General features: G+C 41.7%; 2 protein-coding genes across 3 annotated transcripts; both read left to right on the top strand.

Annotated features, from left to right (window-relative positions):
- The first annotated feature begins 35 nt into the window (after window positions 1-35).
- actn2b (actinin, alpha 2b) lies at window positions 36-19,550 on the top strand. 2 transcript variants are annotated; one of them, XM_020097156.2, is made up of 21 exons: window positions 36-359; window positions 4,215-4,329; window positions 4,455-4,574; window positions 4,683-4,769; window positions 5,165-5,252; window positions 5,612-5,690; window positions 8,453-8,534; window positions 8,940-9,025; window positions 9,228-9,320; window positions 9,715-9,945; window positions 10,204-10,351; window positions 10,520-10,670; window positions 13,644-13,752; window positions 14,543-14,683; window positions 15,076-15,258; window positions 15,549-15,683; window positions 15,994-16,173; window positions 16,286-16,432; window positions 17,686-17,751; window positions 17,845-18,003; window positions 18,197-19,550. In XM_020097156.2, exons 1-21 carry the CDS (start codon window positions 228-230, stop codon window positions 18,353-18,355), a joined length of 2,691 nt encoding a protein of 896 aa, XP_019952715.1. In that variant the 5' UTR covers window positions 36-227; the 3' UTR covers window positions 18,356-19,550. The 2 variants fall into 2 exon arrangements, with proteins under 2 accessions (XP_019952715.1, XP_019952706.1); XM_020097147.2 differs by having other exon boundaries at window positions 17,686-18,003; window positions 18,197-18,469.
- LOC109635790 (uncharacterized) lies at window positions 11,423-12,694 on the top strand. The gene is made up of 3 exons (XM_020097167.2): window positions 11,423-11,521; window positions 11,615-11,673; window positions 11,777-12,694. Exons 1-3 carry the CDS (start codon window positions 11,499-11,501, stop codon window positions 12,583-12,585), a joined length of 891 nt encoding a protein of 296 aa, XP_019952726.2. The 5' UTR covers window positions 11,423-11,498; the 3' UTR covers window positions 12,586-12,694.
- Window positions 19,551-21,898: the final 2,348 nt, after the last annotated feature.

Genomic DNA, 21,898 nt, shown 5'->3' with positions numbered 1-21,898 from the left:
TTGAGTGGGGGGGGTTTTAGGTATGAAGGCGTCATGTGACCACCCAGTACTAATGGCACGGCCGCTGGTTCATCTGTGGCACCAGGGCCAGACGTGTGTCAGGACGGGAGGACAAGGGCAAGCGTGAGAGAAGAAGAAGTCAGGAAACTTATCTCCTCGTCTACATCACAGTCTCAGGAATAACAAGGGTTTGAGTTTGTTGGGGAAACAGAGAAGTGAACGGCACCATGATGATGATGACCCAGGTGGAGACCACGGTCCACTACGACAATGGCTTCGAGGATGTGTACATGATGCAGGAGGATGAGTGGGACCGGGACATGCTGCTGGATCCGGCCTGGGAGCAGCAGCAGAGGAAAGTAAGTTTGAATCAAATACATTAAACCTGGATCAGAGGAACTCGAGCTGCTTTGTGATTGGTGCAGAGCTGCTGTGAACCAGCATTGTAGTAAACGTTTAAAATGTTTATTTCATGTATTTTAAAGATGTATGTATATATAATGTGTAGGAATCTAAAACGTAGTTTTACACGGATCTGTTGAGACTGTTAATGCAACAAGATGAAGTTGGACTACCGGTTGAGACTTTCAAAATAAAATAAAATTCAGGAGCATTTAACAACTTACTATGCCATAGAGAGTCATGTTTGTCTTTTTAATTAAGTAAATCTATTTGAGTTTTCATGTAACTAACTCTGTGCATGAAGGTTAAGACAGATAGACAATGTGAATAACCACTACGAACCCAAATATTACGAACCAACCCAACTTGCTGTGTAGTAATAATAATAATAATAATAATAATAAGAACTATAGCTTTATTTAAACGACACTTTTCTGAACAGAGTTCTCCACAAGAAGGTAAAACAACAATAAAAATGAAGACTGTACAAATGAGATGGCTCTCTGACACATTAGTCGTGGATATGTGTTAATATAGATTTTATTTATTGTTTAAATTGTGGCTCCATAAAGAAACCATAAAGAAAGAAGGCCAGAACCAGGGGTGGGGTCATGGGCCGATATCTGATCGTCCCTTAAGTGCCTCAGACCTCTCAGTAAGTTATTATTAAGTCACATACTAGCAATAAATATAACAATAATAATAATATAATTTGCATAGATTTTCTAATTCATAAGCTCTTAGTAGACAATGCTGTTGAAAAAGGATCAAAATACATTCAACGTCGCTTTGCTTTGCTCAAAGCAATAGAGTTATAACAATAATCATAATGACATAAATGTGCACTTCACTGATTCAGGAACTGTGCATGCATGTTGCACATACAATTGGCCCCTCTGTGCCCCCCCCCCCCCCCTGATTTAGAAAACCTCCAGATCCGCCACTGCTGGATGGTGCTGTTTGATTTTGACGCTCCACTTCCGGCCTGGTTCTGCCTGCATGCCTGAGCCCTGACCCGGCCCCGGGGCTCCGGCGGTGGGGAGGGGGGCCCTGGCGGAGGGATGCGGCGGGTACCAGCTAACAATAGCCGCTCCAGCTTCCAGCGGCTCCGCGCAGCGCCGCCTCTCTCCCCCGCTGATACGCGCGGAATGCGAGCTGTCAACAGATGCTCCCGACACATGATGACGCTCTCGGGATTAGAATGGACGCTGCGTCTAATTTTAAACCCCGGGACCAAAAGGCATTATACTGAGTTAATCCAGTGTCCTTGGTGCGGGATTCTTTTGTTTATAGAAACCACGCAGAAATATTGTACCAGCACCAGCTCCTCTCAGATACACATCCCCGGCCTCACACACTTTTATTAGGGCTTTACAAGTTGACCCAGGCATTAGATTTGCTGCTTTTCTGCACAAGTGGAGTCCGAACAGCTCCAGACCCCATGACCTCCATGTGTGGCCCCTGCAGACATGACAGAACTGTGTATTTTTGGCAACAGTATGATAATCAGGTCCCTGGTCCATATGCACCATGTTTCCAGTGTTTATCTTTTTTACTGATTGTAATTTGGAGTTGACAAGTGCTCACTGGAGAGAGGTGGTCATGCCAGCAGCTGTTCACAGTGATCAGAGCTGATGAAACAACAAAGGAAGGTGATGAATTTGTGTCCCAGCAGCTTGTTAAATACTCCAGCCTATATGTTCACAGTATATAAGTGTTGCCATGCAGGATGGGTTTTGATTCCTTCATCAGGGGCCACTTTTAGTTGCTTTTTCAAAAATAATTTCTTTTCAATCGCCTTAAATTTTTTGTCCACCTCATGTTGTGGTGCAGTCCGCTTATTTCAAATCCCACCAGCAGCTGTATTAGCTTTTCTTCACTGGGTATTAATGGGACTGTGCCTATGTGGACTCTAAAAAAAATCTATTATCTGACTCAGAAAGGTTTATTAAGGAGATGGTTAAAAGTCATCAGTGCTCCGTCGTGTGAAGCTAAACCTTAAACCAAGTTACATCAGAGAAAGTGAAAGTGCAAACGTGTTATGGATAAAAAGTGGATGTGCTCATCTAGGTTCTAAAGATGTAAAAAAAAGGGAAGATGAATATTTCAACGTGTTTCAACATTCAGTTTTCTATTTTTCCATCCTTCTGAACACGAGCGGTCATCCTCTGACCCAGCGAGGCCCCAAAGGCAGTGACGGGGTTGGTCCGCACTGGATGTGATTCATGAATATTTTTAGCTGTAATCGTCACTGGTCAGTTGTGCTGCAGAGGGAGGAGGGAGGCGGCGGTGGCGGGAGGAGGGGCTCGGAAAGTGGGCAGACGGGTTTTGCAATTGTGGCCGAGTCAAATTTGGAGGAGCAGCAGGCCACGTTCTTTTCTCTCCTTTTTTTTTTTTCATTCATCAAGGAGGGCAGCAGTTCAATGTCACATCGAGCCTGGGGACCCACTCAGTGTGGAATGTGATTTAGTCTGAAGCTGGTAAATCTGTTTTTGAACCAGCACCCAGAGGAGAAACCTGAGCGGCTGGAAGGGCACCCAGTCCAATCCCTCTGGGTGAAAGGATGTTTAAGAACAAAGGGATGGAAAGTGCTTCGATATATATTAATGTCACTTTGCCAATAATGCTATATATGTGAAAATACACTAATTAAGAAAAGAGAACTGCTAAAAATTAATGAGTGACTTCACTGCTAACAGCTAATGAATCTCTTACCCAGTGTCAGGTTCACACTTTGACCCCTGACTCTATTTCTTTGAGTGAGGGTGAAAAGTAAAAGACCAAAATGTCATTAAAAACCTCCAGTAGATGGATGAAATAAGTCAGAGAAAAGAAAGAAACTCCTGCACAATGTCTTACTTCCAATGATTTATCTGGAACATTTCAGTCCAAGTAAAAGAAAAGGTTTTTCTAAATAAAAGAGAAAAATATTGTTTTTGTATGTTGTTTTATTTTACTGATCTCCTCATTGATTCAAGCTCTTATAAAACGAAAGCCAGCTTCTTTGAATGATTGTTCTACCATGGCAGACAACAACATATTCGTCCTTGTGGTTGATCCTGAACCTGATTTTAAATATGAAATTTCAACTATGCTCCCATTCTTTCACCACGCCTGCCCGTCCTCATACGTCAGCACAGTAATGAGTGTGACCAGGAAGAACAGCATACATGTGATAAAGTTATCTCCATGCAGCTGTAGCCAATCACAGTGAGAGAAAGGGACGTGAGGGGGGGAACTTGTTCTGCATCCACGTGACATTTTCACTTATGTTGACACGGTAAGACGTTTCGACGGTTTTTTCCCCTCCCGCCCTCTTATCGTGAGGCACAGCAGAGCCGTCTAAATTTAACACCTTGTATCGGTCGGAATGTGCTCTGTGGTCGGCTCCCAGCTTTCATCCCTAAACGTGCTGAGCGCCTGTAAACTCTGCTGCTGTGGCTGTTGAGAGAGACTTTGTAAAAATAGGAGGAGAAAGACAATGAGCCCGTCTGATAGTGATTTACAGTTTTTCAGGAGCCCACGTTTCACCTGATCGCTGTTATGGAGCCACAGCAGGAAAAAGCAAGAAACCAGACACTGAAGGGTCACTGAGGGTTAATCGGAAAATGTAGCACTGGTCAAACAGGTTAAGATTGATTTGAAATGCAGTCTTGAAGTGACGACGTGTTAAGCTGTGAACTGCTTCAGTTTGTTCTGGTCCTCTGCAGAGGGGAATATCAAGCCTTCAGTGTGATGCATCAGTAGCAGGAAGTGTGGAAATAGCTGCAGTTTTCACGGTCACCCACGTTTTTGTCCCTTTTCCTTGTTAGACCTTCACGGCCTGGTGTAACTCCCACCTGAGGAAAGCTGGAACTCAAATTGAAAATATCGAGGAAGACTTCAGGAATGGACTGAAACTGATGCTGCTGCTGGAAGTTATCTCAGGTCAGCCCACTCAAGAAAAAATGTCATCAGTTCATGTCTTCTCGATTCTTTTCAATTTCTTTGTCTAAAGTAATGATCACATCCAGTTACATAAATAGCTGACCATTACATAATACTGTTTGCAGGAGAGAGGTTACCCAAGCCAGACAGAGGGAAGATGCGGTTTCATAAGATTGCTAATGTCAACAAAGCTCTGGAGTTCATCACAAGCAAAGGAGTGAAACTGGTCTCCATTGGAGCTGAAGGTTACCGCAGCTTTCCTGTATATTTGAACATATATGGATCAGGGTGATAATCAGATTTTTTTCATCAGTCTTGTGCAAACCAAATTTTACGGGTTGTTTGCCTTTCAGAGATTGTGGACGGTAATGTAAAGATGACTCTCGGAATGATCTGGACTATCATCCTCCGCTTCGCCATCCAGGACATTTCTGTGGAAGGTGAGATGGTGAAACCCAAAGAAATTAGATCATTTTCGATAACATCGGGTCAACTGAGTGTAGACGTTCACTGCAGCCAAGGAAAAACTAGCTGTGCACAGAAATGCAGCATACTATAGCGATTCTCTAATGGGGGTTCAAAGACACCCGGGGGTCCTTGGCACACTGTGTGTTAAAATGATCATTAAATATGAGTATTCTGTGATGACATGGTGAAAATATTTATATATATTTAATATCTGGGATATTCCTGTTGTGTAAAGAATGTCCAATTATTCCAAGGGACATAAATGAGGGGTCCTCAGAATATTTTCTATCTTTTATCAGAGTCTATTAAATCTCAAACCTCTGCTACATAGTGAAATAAGTAACCTGTGAATTCACTTTCTCCTCAGAAACATCTGCCAAGGAAGGTCTTCTCCTGTGGTGTCAAAGAAAGACTGCCCCCTACAGGAATGTCAATGTCCAAAACTTCCATGTCAGGTCAGAGTTTCACACATACTCTTAACTGAGCTGTTTGATTTTAGTGATAGCTGCGATTAGTCGTTACTCTAGGTTGTCCTCTTATTCTCTACCGTGTTGATATATTTTAAGAACAGAGATGATAAATGCCGGCACCTATTCCAAAATATTGTTTTAATTTCACTTGGACATGCAAGTGATTTTATCTGGGATCTGCATATTTATAGTTTGTACAATAACTAAGTCAATCTTATAGCATCTTATAATCTTATAAGTATGACAACAGCTTTGTGCTGTTGCACCTCCACCTGGAATAGCTTCCTCTCTGAGTCGAGTTCTAACTAAACGTGTTGGTTCTCTCCGCTCGTCGGCCGGTGCAGCTGGAAGGATGGCCTGGCCTTCTGCGCCCTGATTCATAGACACAGACCTGACCTCCTCGACTACTCTAAGCTCAACAAGGTGTCGTGTGGTTTCACCTGTAACCAGGATGCTGTGTTCCAGCCCCAAACACTAACAGAGTGGTTTCCACTGAAATTAACACTTCCGTCACAGTATGAACTACTGCTGAAAACAAACACACACTCAACTCAGGATGATCACATTTCTTGGGGCACCTTTTAAACATTTTTTTTTAGATTATGTTCGGGAACACTGAGGGAAACTAGTCTATACGTAGAGCAGGAGGTGTTGATTGTGATATCTGGGTTAATCCAAACTATAGTTTGAACTTGAAGTAGTTTTATGAGATTGTTGGTATTGTATATGGTTCTGTCCTTTATTTATCTATAGTGTTTTCCTTCCATCTACACTCATACCTATAGTTAATTAAGTGTCACTAATTAACCTTGTTAAACTCCAAAGTGAGGGGACAGTGCTAACAGCTGTACTACTGTGCCACCAGCTCCATCTTATATACAGAATATTACACATGTGAATAATTTAAGGTAAGGTGTCTATGAGAGGTCCCCTGAGCAGTCACATATGCTGTAGATAAACAGTGTGTTATTGGGCTAATGGACATGAATTCAATCTCCAGAGCAGAGCATTTTATTGCAAGTGCATTCGTTCAGTGTCACCTCATGCGTCACTGCTTCAATATACATTATTTACTTAACTTAAGCATAATTAGCATTAAAAAACAACCTGTTGCTGCAGTTTTTCGGTCCATTTCGTGAACCCCACTGTGCCCAGCACAACATTTAGTTTAATGGTGGTGACTTGAGGCCCCTTGTGACACAAAGTGATAAATATGCGAGCCGAGGCTTGTCTACCTTCAATTAATGCGGAGTTTGACATTTCCTGTCCATTTAAAAACCCCTTCACAATGCGGGGTGTATCAGGGTGCACATTCTACTTGAGCTCGAGTGTTTTTGAAGGGCAACAAATCCGCAGCTCATTTAAATGTTTTGGATTTGATGGATGGCCACGACTCCCTCTCACAGTGTTTGTGTGTAGACAGTCGAGGGGCTCATTGAGTCATTCTGCACAGCTGACAGCCCCCTCCACGTCTGTCAGGAAAAAACAGCGCACAAATAACCAATGCTTTCCCTCCTGGATGAAAGGTGCTGTGCCGTCTAGGCCAGACAGGAAGGCCATGGCTGCTTTCGGAATATTTGAGGCTTCGCTCTTCCATCGCAGGGCCGGTTAGGGAGAGTGACATTTTCATTTGCTGTGGAAAGAGAAGCGCTCATTTTCAGGACACAACTCACCGGCCTGACTTGGAGTTGACCTAGAATAGTCACAGAAACATGAGCCTAGTCCCCGCAGAGCTCAGGCTTAGCTCTTCCTCTGCTATTGTCCACAGTGTCACATGGTGCTCCCCCAGTTAGAGGCTGGGAAAAGTCAGGGAGACGTTTATGAGGTGGTAACTGTGATATTTCACGGTCAAATATTAAGTATCGCTGTGAGGATGGTGTCTGTTTTCATAATTAGGAATACAATTCTGTCAGTAAATGTGAGTGATGAGGGACAAACAAACCCGGTGTTGTCTATCTATTGCTTTTCCTCACTCTCTCCATCTTCTCGACACTCACAAACATATTCACTCACTCAGTCGCACCTGGGCTTTTCAGTTTTACTCGCGTTACCAGGAGACAGGCAGCTGTGCCAGGCAGCTGTTGAGTCTGGCTCCAGGTGAGTGTGTTTGTTAAGCTCGCTGTGTTCCAGCCCGCTGAACCAGCTCCGGTCGGGGGAGCGCACACACACACACACACACACACACACACACACACACACACACACACACACACACACACACACACACACACACACACACACACACACACACACACACACACACACACACACACACACACACAGGCCTTGTGGGATGTCCTTCTATCCATCCTTCCATCCGTCCCTCCATCCCATTACTACCATGACTATCCTATCCATCTATCTGTCTGTCCTGCACTGGATCTGTGAGCAGCTGGCCCTGTCATGTACTGTGCCAATCCTCACCCCCACCCTCTACCTTTATGGAACAGTGTTACAGAAATGAGACAATAGCAGAAGCATGATAGCATGATCCCTTTACCCCAGTGCATTCTCACTGTTCACCATCAGCTGTTCGCTTAATGCACCACTCCCACTCTGTTATAACTCTTTTTCTGTATGTCACAAAAAATGAATTTGTCACCTCAAGAAATATATGATGTTTACTGTCGGGATTTTTTTAATTTTTTTTTTAATGTTTTGTTTTCATGTTTATTTAAAATTTCAGATTAAAACTTAAATATCAAACGTTAAACCCTAATGTTAAATCTATGTATAAATGTTTAATGTTAAATCTAAATGTTATATCTAAATCTAAATATTAAATCTAAATGTTAAACCTAAATGTTTAATTTAAATCTAAATGTCAAATTTAAATGTAAATCTAAATATGGTGAAATGTTATGTAATTCTCATTAGCATCACTTTAAAATCCGCGCCACATAGAGTAATGTTCCGGTTGATTGATTTATTTTCTATTTGATTAAATCAGTTAAGATAAACATCACATTCATGAATCTTCCTCGTGTTACTTTCTCTCTACTAGGTTTTGTGCAGAAGCTGTATTGAATATATAAATGTAAAAACAAGTGCAGTTAGATTAATGTGCATGTACAGCAGGGGGCCAGGGGAGAATAATGCGTCCATCATAGCAGAGGGGTCAGTGTGGTGGCATTTTAAGTCCGACATTGCTGCTCAGTGATGCAGAATTGTGTTTCTTTATTTAGGATGATCCTTTGGGGAACCTGAACCTGGCTTTCGACATAGCTGAGAAACACCTGGACATTCCCAAAATGCTGGACGCAGAAGGTAATGTTTTATAAAATAGAAGGAGCCAAATGTTGTTTTTTTAAATTAAAGTTTTAAACTTTCTAATGTGATTGATATGATTATGTCTGTGTGTACGTAGACGTTTTCTCTATTGGAGGTGTAGTTTACCTCTTGGCTCTTTCACATAGATCCAATCACAAGTTGTAAATGTGATTGTTTTCATATATAGATATATTTCTATACCATAATTATATACCTGTGTGGAACATAAACCATAACAAACTGGTAGAAGGCCCAACAGTCCCTTTAAATTCAATAAAGCTGCACCAGATTTCACATATTTGTTTTTCTCTTAATGTGTCTTCTTTGGTTAAGGGTGAAAATGTTGACCCCCACTTTTCTCTTTTCTACACCTTTGACTTTCCCTCCCTGTCACTGCCATAGATATCATCAACACCCCAAAGCCCGATGAAAGAGCTATCATGACCTACGTGTCCTGCTTTTACCACGCCTTTGCTGGAGCTGAGCAGGTACAGAGGTTGAAGCTGACTTCACCAATTTGCATTTTGAGATTAACCATCTCTTCTGTACAATTCATCTGTGTTCACGGGCAGAGCTCTGTCCCTTTGATTTTGATGTTTATATAGTTGGTTGGTTTGGAAAGAAGAATGGGAGCATGGCCCACGCTGCTTTGCTGATGTGATACTGTGTTCTGGTGTCCTGTGCTTGCAGGCAGAGACGGCTGCCAACAGGATCTGTAAGGTGCTCGGCGTCAACCAGGAAAATGAAAAAATGATGGAGGAATATGAAAGACTGGCCAGTGAGGTAAAATAGTGTGACATGTAGTCACAGAATATCCTCTCATGTGATGCTTTCAGACATGCACTTCCATAACCCTCACCTGAATGTTCCTGACATTTTCTTGTTGTGAAAGCGTCTTATTCTGAAAATCTCCTTCAGCACTCTCAATATGTAACTGTAGAAAATGTCCTGACCCAATTTTCCAGAGTTAATGTTTCAAAATGGCTTTTGTGAAATGAAGCCATTTACTTTAATAGGCATTTACAGGACATGCTACTCTAAAGTTGGTCCTCTGCCTATTTTGATATTACATCTTTCTTCACCCATGAGAAAACATGAATCATTTCTATGTTTGTTGTATGTTAACCTGCAGCTCTTTTGTTTCTCAACTTTTCCCACCCTGTCCCATGTTTCTCAGCTGCTGGAGTGGATCCGCCGCACCACCCCCTGGCTGGAGAACCGGACCCCAGAGAAGACCATGGCAGAGATGCAGCGGAAGCTGGAGGATTTCAGGGACTACAGACGCCAACACAAGCCCCCAAAGGTGCAGGAGAAGTGCCAGCTGGAAATTAATTTCAACACCCTGCAGACCAAGCTGCGCATAAGCAATCGCCCCGCCTTCATGCCCTCTGAGGGGAAGATGGTATCCGTAAGTCACGACTCAAATTCAGTGTTTATGATTGAGTGCACAGCTATCAATGTGTCTTATACCACATTATGTCACATTAGCCTGATAGCAAATGCTGGAGTCTTACACAGGATTTAAGAGAAACAGGCCCTGGCATTGCACCAGCAGTGGGTGGTTTGTTTTACACTTCCATCCTTTTTTTCTAATTTACCAGGATGGATCAATTCTCAACTTCTCAAACAAGGAGATTTGAACTGTGAATATTCATTTTGTTTCCAGGACATAGCCAGTGCGTGGCAGGGCCTGGAGCAGGCAGAGAAAGGTTACGAGGAGTGGCTCCTCACTGAGATCCGTCGGCTCGAGAGACTGGATCACCTGGCAGAAAAGTTCCGCCAAAAAGCCAGCAATCACGAGAACTGGGCCAGTGGTCAGTTTGTCACTATGCTTTTTAACTGGATGGTTTGTGTCTCTCACTGCAGTAACTATAAGTCTCTCTGTTTTTCTGTTTAACTTGTTTTTAATGTTCTAAATAATCTGGTTCTTCAGTGCTCTTGCCTATTGCCTTGTTCTCTCTTTGCCTATTTTTAATATTCAGGTAAGGAACTGATCCTCTCCCAGAAGGACTATGAAACAGCCACCCTCATAGAAATCCGAGCATTGCTTCGAAAACACGAGGCCTTCGAGAGCGACTTGGCAGCCCACCAGGACAGAGTGGAGCAGATTGCCGCCATCGCACAGGAGCTGAAGTATGCACTCACTAGAGCAGACGTTTGCAGTCGTGTCATGAGGCCCGGGGCAGTCGGCGGTGGGTGGGCAATGATGGGGGTGCGAGGGAAAACATTTTGTAAATACTATTTTAATACCATTAGCGCTGCTCTTGCATAGAAGGAAATACTATTCTATTCGTTCACATTGAGGTGACTCATTATTTTTTGAACCACTTTGGAAAAAGTACTGATGAAACAAGTAAATTCATGTGGTGTCAGAATAATCTAAAGTCTATGTGAACGCCAACTTGAGATTGGAAGTGAACCGGTAGGCAGAGGTTTACCATTGACTCATTGGCATATGTGTGACCGGGCACCAAGTTGGGCCAAAACTTTACAAAGTCAACGAATATTTTGGTTTAGCTCTACACAGACACTATACAGACTTTTTTTTAATGATGTGTACATTTAAAATTATCTATATGTCATTCCTGGCCTTCTTTCTTTGCTCATCATTACTATGCAGATATTGGAATATTATTCTTGACACATGAAAACAACACATTTTGTTCAGAGCGTTCATGTTTTTTCCACATTCCGACTTCAAAGCACATGAACACAAGTCAGAACATCAACTTTACAACTTGAGAAAAGGTACCTTCCGTGAAGCATATGGATGCACAGCATCACTGCTGGTGACAAAGGTGAAGGGTGAGCTTCACTGACATTTTCAATCAGCAGTCAGCAATGTGCACCTGTCCATCGTTACCTTCTCAGTCCGGGATTGGCCACAGAACACTTCCTGTTTGACATTTAACCAGTGCTCTGAGCTGAGAGGAGGAGATAACATTTCAGCTGGGAAGGAGAATGGCTGCCTGGGGTTCTGCAAGGTATGAGACAGTTTAATGATTATGTTTCTGGTTTGTTTTATGTCTTGTTTATAATTTTACTGAAGTTTTTGACCAAGCGCTTTTCTTTTACAGTCTGCTGCTCCTCTTTTCAGTCTTCTGCTGGAATGTTCATTGTTTTCCTACTAAAAAAGGTAAATGCTATAACCTGACAAATGTTATCTGCCTCAAGTTAAATAATAAACCTTCTTAGACTTCCTTTTAAAATGTTTTAATACAAACATTTTTCCATTCTAGGTTGGCGCCAGGATAATCCTTATGGAGGCAGTTTCTCAAATGTGGAGACGCGTCCTGGCCGCCATAGTAGTTTATCCCAAGTTGCTCCTGCTCAGCCTACCAATATGAACGATCCTGCTGTCTCATACTTCTATGACCCAATGGAGGGGGGAGAATATTACAGTTCCTATCCAGCAAGCACTAGACCTGCTACAGATCCCCCTGGTCAGGCTCCTGTTTTGGACCCTCTGGAAGAGTCTACAACTGGCCTCAGCGTGTCCAGAACATCTCAGCCCATACTGGACATCATTCGTCCCCCTCCTCCCCCTCCATTTCAGGCAGGTGAGCTTGAGCAATACGAAGAGAACTTTGAGGATGGTAACTTTGAGAGGGAAACAGAAGATCTAAATGTGCCTCCTCCACCACTTCCTGTATATCCTAAATCTGAATACCAGGCTGGTGAGTTGAGTCATTATGAATCCATCTACGAGAACGGAAATGAGGAGCGGGAAACGGAGGACCGCGGTTATTTACCACTGCCTCCCTACGCGCTGTCATCCATCTCTGCTGCTGCTTCCACATCTGAGGAGTACTTGCAGCCAGTTCCAGTACCAGAAGTGGAACCGCTTGGACCAAGCCAGCTTTACCTATTCTTGACTGGTCGGCTTCCTCCTGGCACGCACTCTCACTTTCAGTCAGAATATGAAAGTGGAAGAAATCACTGGAATGATGTCCACTATGAGAGATACCAGTTTCCCACTGCTCAAAGTCCAACCTCAGGCCCTCAGACAAGGGAAGATCCAAGTGAAGACCTCTGGCAGGAATACTAAAGAGGACTGCTCTTACAAACAAGAGCAGGTGTAAAGACTGCTCTACTGGTTCCTGCAATTTAATATGTTGACATCTGTTCAATTTTTCAAATAAATGCTGAAAGTATCACTGTCTGTATTGCCTGACTAAATATATATATATATATTTTTTATAAATACTAGTTTAACCTTTAATCCATTCTAAGAGTTGCAGAGCCTCAGCACTCTGTAGTTTTGTGTGTATGTGAATCTTAATTCAATGATGTTTCAAATGTAACAGAGCTGAACTCACAAATGGGAAGAAATCGTTTTAAATGTCTTGGATGAGATTTGTTCGTCCAGGCCAAAGGCTTTGAATTTCAGTTTGTTCCATGGTATCACTTACAGTAACTCATGGGCTGAAAACAGTCAGTTTAAAGTTGGAGACCTCCATGTGCCTGATTGTCTTTTAACAGTGACTGTTCACATTTTTTATATATTTCTAATTTCAGGTATACTAATGTTAGCTGGCTCTGTAAATGGTTGTGACTTGCTAGCTCTTTGGTTAATTTGATGGAAAAGCTGCACCATGAACACCTTTGGAGGTTATCTTGTTTGTTCTGACAATGAGCCAAACACAAAATTCTCTGAGGAAATTTGTACATACGTGGGCCCCTACAGAATTGAAATCACAAGTCAGCATGTAGCACCAACTTTAAACAAGCGAGTAAACTTGAACATACAATAGCGTGGATGACCGTAATGGCAGGTACATCTCCCATAAACCATAGAAAGGTACGGGTGAAGTGGGACATATCCTTATAAGGAGTGTTCCCTTAAATGTGGAAATAGGGTTAGATGACTTTATAAAATGCTCCACTATTACCTATAATGTCAATATATAAACTTTAATGCATATTCTGCATATGTTTTATTGGCATTGTTAGAGCTACACATGCTTTAGATTTGACTCCTACAGTTGTGCCTCTTTTACAATAAAAGTTAACACAGACATTTACTACAATTACTGATGAAATGATAATGTTGTGAATGTCTCTTTCACAGCTGAAAAAAACCCAGCATGTGCTTTGTTTTTCCAGTGAGCTGGACTACCATGATGTGGCAGCTGTGAACCTGCGCTGCCAGAGCATCTGTGACTTGTGGGACAAGCTGGGAACCTTGACTCAGAAACGGAGAGAGGCACTGGAGGTAAGGGCTGCTGACAATTGTAAGGTCAATATATCTGAATGTTTGACTGAAAAGCACATGAGAAGCTTTCATTCTTCCTCATAGGCTCAGTCTTTTAAGGTCCCTAAACTTGGAAGGAAGGATTGATTTCTTTTGTGTTAGGACAGCTTTCCAAGTCCCCACAAGAGTGTGCTAATGTTCCACATTGACTATAATAGAGACTACAATAGAATGACGTTGCGTCTGAGACCAGTTTAATCAAAATGTAGGTATAAGCATATTTAGTTGACTGTCATGGACATATGAACATTGAAGACACAGCTGTTTAATGAGGAGAGATAATTGGATCCCCTGACCCAGAGAGGAGGGCAAATGTCAGCGTGGAGGGGATGAAGGAGAAATAGATGTAAGGGTCTCCGTCCAGGGAAGAGACTGGCTAGAAGCCCACCAGCCACTTCCTCTGATCCGTGCTGACCATTTCAGACCTGCAAATGTGTGAGGGCGTGGGAAAAGGGCCAAGGATTAAGTCTGAATGACAGGGACAGGGGTCTGTTTTCTGTCCCATCTCCTGATCCCCCACCATCCTCTGTTGGGGGAGAGGGGGGGACTCTGTCAGCAGGGACTCATCTAAAGTTGGGGGTTAACAAGTGCATGCCAGTGTCATTTACCCTGGGATTAGTCATTAAAGGCGTGACGGAATATTTGTTGTGGGAGATATGAAGATGGTGACTTACTTCAGGCAAGTGTCTGTCAGTTATTTAGGATTTAAGAATAGAAAATAAATGAAAGTTGTATGTGTTAATGATTTCAGCGCACTGATAAACTCCTGGAGACTATTGATCAGCTGTTCCTGGAATTTGCCAAGAGGTCTGCTCCTTTCAACAACTGGATGGAAGGAGCCATGGAAGATCTGCAGGACATGTTCATAGTGCATACTATTGAAGAAGTCCAGGTAGGGTTACAGCAGTAAAGATACATATTCATTAGATTGTAGTTGTGTTTTACAGAATTTAGATATAGACCCTGTTCAGACCACTGTCCGGAGTGATCTGATTGAAAATGGTCAGCTCAGTGCAAGTCTGAATGCACCCAAATGTGTCCACATTCAGGATGCATAATGCCAGAGGAGAATAGACTTGTAGCAGACGGATCTCTCAGTATGGATGTTAACACCAGGTCTGAACAGGGCCATACATCTGCTTTTTATTGTAAATATCTATGAGGTATTTAATGTAACATAGTGTGTAATGTTGGTAGATTTATTCCACCCACAAAAAAAACACATATAACCACTCTTGACAAATTTAAGGTAACGTTTCGGGTGCTTCCCTTTTTCCCTGTCAGAGTCTAATCGCAGCTCATGAGCAGTTCAAAGCTACTCTACCTGAGGCTGATGCAGAGAGACAAGCCATCCTGGGAATCCACAATGAGGTGCAGAAAATTTCCCAGAGCTATGGGATCAAGGCCAACATTATGAACCCCTACAGCACCATTACAACAGAGGAGCTTCTTAACAAGTGGGAAAAGGTATCTACTGCTTTAAAACTCACTCACAGACTCAACGAATAAAGTCGTTATTTCGATAGTGGCTGTCTGGCCGTATAAAAGCAGTCATGAAAGAGGAGCAAGGAGAGCAGAGTCTGTGTTCCACTGATAAAGTAAAAAAGTGCAGCTCTAATATTTTATCCCTGAGTTGAATGAAGATCTAAAGCATTTAATCCAAATATATTAGAATTATTCTATTCAATATTAACAGCTTCACAGGGAGGTAACTTTTCACAATACCACGTAAAGCTGTGTCTGTGCGTATTCTCTAGGTGAAGAAGCTGGTTCCTCAGAGGGATGGTGCCCTCCAGGAGGAGATGGCACACCAGCATGCCCACGAGAGGCTGAGACGACAGTTTGCTGCCCAGGCTAATCTCATCGGACCCTGGGTACAGACCAGGATGGAGGTTAGACATACAGGCTTCATACGCAATTAGACAGTTCTCTCCATCTAATCAAATAAAGGCCTAGAATGGAAGATAATTCTATTCAAATGCACTGTACGCAAGTACAGCGATAGTGACTTTCCTGATGATGATGATAACAATAATGAAATAAAACTGAATGAAATGACTGAACATTATTATGCACATGCATTTTATCAAATGATGCATGTCCTGACAGAATTCAATATTCGCCCCAGGTAAACGACTCCCTGCAGATACAAATTCGACCAAAAAAAGAAGTTAACCTTGTTGCATGTGGTTATCCTAACAGGAAATTGCACGCTGCTCGATGGAGATCGGAGGAGCGCTGGAGGACCAGATGACTCAGCTGAAGCAGTGCGAGCACGTAATCGTCGCTTATAAGCCCAACATCGACAAGTTGGAGGGAGACCACCAGCTAATCCAAGAGTCCCTGGTGTTTGATAATAAGCACACCAACTACACTATGGAGGTACAGGGCCGTGGCATACAGTCTCACAAATGTATGCACACATGGACATGAACAGTAGACGCACGTACAGCTTTTTCTTTTCTGTTTGCACATGCCTTCTCTTCATTACTAGCACATCCGCGTCGGGTGGGAGCTGCTCCTCACAACCATCGCCCGAACCATCAATGAGATAGAGACCCAGATCCTGACCCGCGACGCCAAGGGCATCAGCCAGCAGCAGATGAACGAGTTCAGATCCTCTTTCAGCCACTTTGACCGGGTAAAGCTCTTCACCAGTTCACAGCACTGCAGATTTTTTTAAAGCTCCCTATACTGTACATCCCGAGCCCTCCCATCAGCCCTCTTGTCAAAAGCTATTCCTCGAAAACACATGAACGCGCACTGCCTGACAACTGCTAGAGGCCAACTTTTCTGTCTCTGCTTCAGCGGTGCATGTATCCCTGGTTGAAGTCTTCAGTCATGCACAGTGAGACGGGCAGGGTGCGCGCAGGTACGCTAGGGAATAATTTTTTTCCCAGTCCTATGAGGGCAACAGACAACGGCTTATTTTCTTTTTGTAACTCAGAAGACTTTATTTATTAATGGCTATTGCGACGTGAAGAGGATTTCAACAAATAAGTAAAAACATTTTCAAAAACAAATTACCAACCTGACCTTAAAGCAAATCATATAGTTTGGGTTGCAGAGTATTTAGAGATGATCTTATAACTGTGCCGACGTTGACCCCAAATCTACTGGAGAATTCTTGCAGCGTTCAGCCTTTGTCACTACATCTGACACGAACTGATTTCTGGTGGAAATGTTGAGGATGAAAGATTTTACATTTCTCCTTATGCCACAACAAGTAATCCATTAAAAAGTGCAACTACTGAACTGGGAAATGTTTAGTTAGGAGTAGATCCTTGCAGTTTTGATTGAGGTGTAAAAATGGATCACTTATTTAGGTATGCCGTTTTCATTTATTCAAGCTACATCTGTCGACTTCCTCACTCTGCCAGACTAACAGAATAATGCATGGATAACTCATCCAGCAAATCAAACTTGCAACACAATATTGGCAAACTTATACCATTTAGCGATATCTCCGATAAGGAATATTTTGTGTTTGTGTGTATTCTGTATTGTATTTATGCTCAGGCAAGCATCTGAGCGATAATACAATTTCTTCTTTCCTCATTTAATGTTCTCATACCTCATTTATCACAAAATCTCCAGCATCTTTAATGCTTTATCAGAAAAGCTTAAAGATTATGCACTTACCGTTTAAATCCTTCCTCCTCAGTTATATTTATTTTATCACAGTGTGGTTCATCTAACAGTCACTGATAAATTTAGAGAAAAAAACTTAAAGACTGTGAATAGTACATAAATTCAGCATTTAGTTTTACAATATTGCTGTCATGTTTAACGCTGTTGATATTATCTTGTCTCTGTTTTGACTCTATCTTCCTTGACTGTATTTTCCTTCTTATCTCCTGTGTTGTGAACTTGAAATTTGGCCTTCAACTGTAGAAAAAGAATGGAGCGATGGAAACTGATGACTTCAGAGCTTGCCTCATCTCTATGGGATATGACTTGGTATGTTATTTCAAATGTGGTTGGATGGAGGGGAGCTGTATTCTACACATGCTTTGTAGAAACATTTCTTTTTATTATGTCCTACTTTCCAAGGGAGAAGTGGAGTTTGCCCGTATAATGATACTTGTGGATCCCAGTGGTACTGGACTCGTGTCCTTCCAGTCTTTCATTGACTTTATGACCAGAGAGACCGCTGACACAGACACTGCTGAGCAGGTTGTGGCATCCTTCCGGATCCTGGCAGCTGACAAGGTATGTGCGTGCCGGCATGATATTCTTAGCTGACTCTAATCTATTCTATTCAAGTCATTATTTCCAAGAATTGACCATGCCAAGCTGATTTATGAGCCACAATTTTGATCATGACCTTAGTAGGAAAACAGTGGTATTAGCATTACACTTTATGCAAAACATGCCTGAAATACATTTTCCTTCCACTACGCAGCCCTACATACTAGTGGAGGAGCTAAGGAGAGAGCTTCCCCCTGAACAAGCAGAGTACTGCATCATGAGGATGCCGCCTTACACCGGCCATGGCGTGCCACCAGGGGCCCTGGACTACACTGCCTTCTCCACTGCGCTCTATGGAGAGAGTGATCTTTAACCCCATCTACTAAACCTTTAACCCACTGACTTTGACCTAACTGCCCCCGCCCCTCCATCTTTTGATGAATTTAAGAAATCTATAAGAAAGTTGGATAAAATATGTTGAATGAAATGTGTTTTTGTTGATGGATTTTCTGTCAAGTGTCTTGGTACTCTTAAATCTTGGATAAAAGAAGGCCTCCCAAATGAATAGAAACTGCTATATTCAAATTATATTGTGAGAAACAACAATGTTTTCATGTTTCCTCGCAGTGCCTTTGTTTTGGAAATACAGTCTCGCCGATAAAGCAGATGCTTAAAGTGAATTACAGTTTGCAAAAGCAATTTCTAACAATAAATGTTAGAAACTGGATTCCCAAAAGGCTTAAACACATATGGTACTAACAAAGGGAAAAGTGGGAAACCACTTGAATGCAAAAGTAAATGGCAGAGAACACAAGAGACTAACTGAGTGTTTTGAAGATAATTTTTTGCAGGCAGCAGCAAAGATGTGAAGGCTTGCATACACATATAAATAAGTATAATAAAAAATGCATAAATAAAATGTCAAGTGATTTCCCAACTTTCTTTTGTTGACACATTTGAAAGACCTTGTCAGGAGAAACGCACATTGATTTATCCACATTTTAAAACACTTTTTGGCTCCACTGTACTTATGTTATATGCCATTTGAAGATAACAATTAATAAATTGTATTTAAATTTGGATTTCCATACTTCTACTTTCAGGTCATATAATATATACAACTATGTAAATGCAAAATATTGATAATGATTTAACCAAAATGTGCTGGTGTTGTTCATATTTATAACACTTGATACTAACCATACACATCACCTACTGCTTCATCATACTTTGTGAGGTGCTTAGTGAAAAATAACGATAAATCAAATATTTTGTGTTTGTGATTTCACATCCACCATGCAAGAGAGCTAAATATTGTCAAATTTTCTGCAAAGAGAATCATTGGCTATTTCACACTACCTTGAACCCGAGGCACTGGAGCACACAAATAATTTAATACCCCATTTGGATGCAAACAATCCCTTTGGAAGAAAAGTTTATTTTTACTATAATGACTGTTGCGTTAGACACCAGTGAGCTCTACGGGTCCAAGAGCTGTTCTCGTTTTTTGTTGAAGGCTTTGCTTTGTTCTATTTTGGCAGAAAAATAAAGATACTCAGACACCTTGAGGGATTTACTGGTTCTGTTCACAAAAACATTTAATGAGTTGAACTTTGTACTTCGTCTCCAATTCACACTTTTATTTAAACAATTCCATTGAAAAATGTTTTTCAACCTGTTGAATCAATGCTTCAAGTGTCTTTGATTGCAATGTATCATCATATTGGACAATTAGACAAAGCTATTATCAACATGTCAGCAAAAACCATTTCCAAATGTACACACCTGGAATCTGCAGTCCTACCATCACTGATGAAGAGGTACTTTAATACTTTAACACTAAACCACAGTCATTCATTAGCAGTAATTGTAAAAAAGGAGGAAGGTAAGAGGCCTATATTTTCATTTATGGTCAATCGTATATACCAAATACTTTTTACCTGCGTGAGCTGATACAGTATATATACGGTCAAAAGTTAAGGTTGAGGCTTGAACAGGTACCAGTTAAATAAAACAATAGCCTACATACTCCAACTGAAGGATACTAGTGAAATAGGTTGTGTGAGTTGCATTGGTAGTGCCAGGGGTGCTTATGTATAATTTTACAAACTTAAGAAGTACTTTAGTATGCTAGGCCAGAGAGCCAAGTGAAACTAATGAAAAATGTATTTTCTATACTTGGGATAGCAGAGTGATTTCTGCAATGTTCCTCAGAAGCTACAATTATTCCCTCACTTTGTCATATTCAATTGTAGGATGGGTAGAGCAATGTGTAAATGATTTATCTTTTCTACTGTATTTGTCTCTCATGGCTAAAAATTCAATTCTAGCATGGCACAACTCAAAATGCTTCTTTCTTTGAGGAGAATGGATGTGGTCAGCAAATGCCAGCGCTATCAGCCCATTACATAAAGAGGGTGTTACACAGAAAAGGTCACCTAATCAAAATAGACAGGGATCCTCTGAGGAAAATGAAGGTACTTAGCTCATTAGTTTTGTCTATTTTGACAACTTTTTGGTGAATGATAGGATTTCGGAATTTTGGAACAATTTCCAAAATGTGTCCCAGGTGGAACTGTGTAATTTGGTCATAATGGGAAAAACTGGTCCGCTTCCCATTCTGAGACCATGGCCATAGCCAGCTATGAGGCCACCAAGGTCCGGACCTCGGTAATTATTTACCAAGCAAGACGTCAAAGCCTATATGTCTGGACCGTGTATGAAGCACTAGAGGGCTTTTAATTTGAAACGATGGCTTTTATTTTGACACGGATACAGGAAGTTGCGGAACCGTCTCTCTGCATGTGGTTGACGTGAAACGAAACAGCTTGACACTCAAAGATCTGCTGTGTGAGGTGAGTAGAAGGTAAAAGGTTCTGAGAAAGATATTAGTTAGATAAAGTTGTTGCTAAGAAGCTTTCATTCACAACATTAAGAGCATTTATTTGAAGAGTCCAGGGCTCAAGCAAAGTTAGCTGGCTTTAGGCTATGAGAGCTAGCTAAGTTAGATAACTAACTAGCTAGTTAACTAACCTAATTTCATCCCCACATTAGTGGAGATGGAACCAACTTCCAAGTCTCTATGACCTTCAGAAAAAAAGTTATTGAAGAATATTTTGATCTCCAATAGGTTTTCATCCCTAACCCTAACCCTAATCACAACCCAAAAAACAAACACTAATCACAACCCTAACCCTACCCCTTCCAAAGGTCGTAGAAGCTCGTGGGTGGTACCAATGGATCGGGCATAGCCACATTAGTGGAGATGGAACCAACTTCCAAGTCTCTATGACCTTCGGAAAAAAAGTTATTGAAGAATATCTTGACCTCCAATGGGTTTTCATTCCTAACCCTAGTCACAACCCTAACCCTAACCCTAATCACAACCCTAACCCTAACCCTAGTCACAACCCTAACCCTAACCCTAATCACAACCCTAACCCTAACCCTAATTGCAACCCTAACCCATATTCACCAAAGGGTGAATAACTCTGCGCTGCTTGCTCGAAACGTGCTGAAATTCGGTGTGGTTGTGTGGCAGGCTACCCTTGATTAGTCATGAAATTCCCAAGTCTCTATGACTTTCAGAAAAAAAGTTATTCACAAATATCTTCTACTTTTTTTTTTAGATTTGGTGGTTTTACGATTTCCGAAGGCCGTAGAAGCTCGGGGATGGTCCCAATGGATCGGGCCTAGCCACATTAGTGGAGATGGAACCAACTTCCAAGTCTCTATGACCTTCAGAAAAAAAGTTATTGAAGAATATTTTGATCTCCAATAGGTTTTCATCCCTAACCCTAACCCTAATCACAACCCAAAAAAACAAACACTAATCACAACCCTAACCCTACCCCTTCCAAAGGTCGTAGAAGCTCGTGGGTGGTACCAATGGATCGGGCATAGCCACATTAGTGGA

The sequence above is a fragment of the Paralichthys olivaceus genome, chromosome 14, assembly GCF_024713975.1.
Source record: "Paralichthys olivaceus isolate ysfri-2021 chromosome 14, ASM2471397v2, whole genome shotgun sequence".
Lineage (NCBI taxonomy): Eukaryota > Metazoa > Chordata > Actinopteri > Pleuronectiformes > Paralichthyidae > Paralichthys > Paralichthys olivaceus.
The sequence above is the reverse complement of the archived record's forward strand: the minus strand, read 5'-3'. Positions and strand labels throughout refer to the sequence as shown.

What these genes read in the sequence shown, in the direction of transcription:
- LOC109635790 (XM_020097167.2), top strand. Translation starts at nt 11,499, where the DNA reads ATGGCTGCCTGGGGTTCTGCAAG. An exon ending in GCTGCCTGGGGTTCTGCAAG is followed by an intron (nt 11,522 to 11,614) that starts GTATGAGACAGT and finishes TTTCTTTTACAG; the next exon opens with TCTGCTGCTCCTCTTTTCAG. An exon ending in TTGTTTTCCTACTAAAAAAG is followed by an intron (nt 11,674 to 11,776) that starts GTAAATGCTATA and finishes TTTCCATTCTAG; the next exon opens with GTTGGCGCCAGGATAATCCT.
- actn2b (XM_020097147.2), top strand. Translation starts at nt 228, where the DNA reads ATGATGATGATGACCCAGGTGGAGACCACGGTCCACTACGACAATGGC. An exon ending in CCTTTGCTGGAGCTGAGCAG is followed by an intron (nt 9,026 to 9,227) that starts GTACAGAGGTTG and finishes CTGTGCTTGCAG; the next exon opens with GCAGAGACGGCTGCCAACAG. An exon ending in TTCTTAACAAGTGGGAAAAG is followed by an intron (nt 15,259 to 15,548) that starts GTATCTACTGCT and finishes CGTATTCTCTAG; the next exon opens with GTGAAGAAGCTGGTTCCTCA.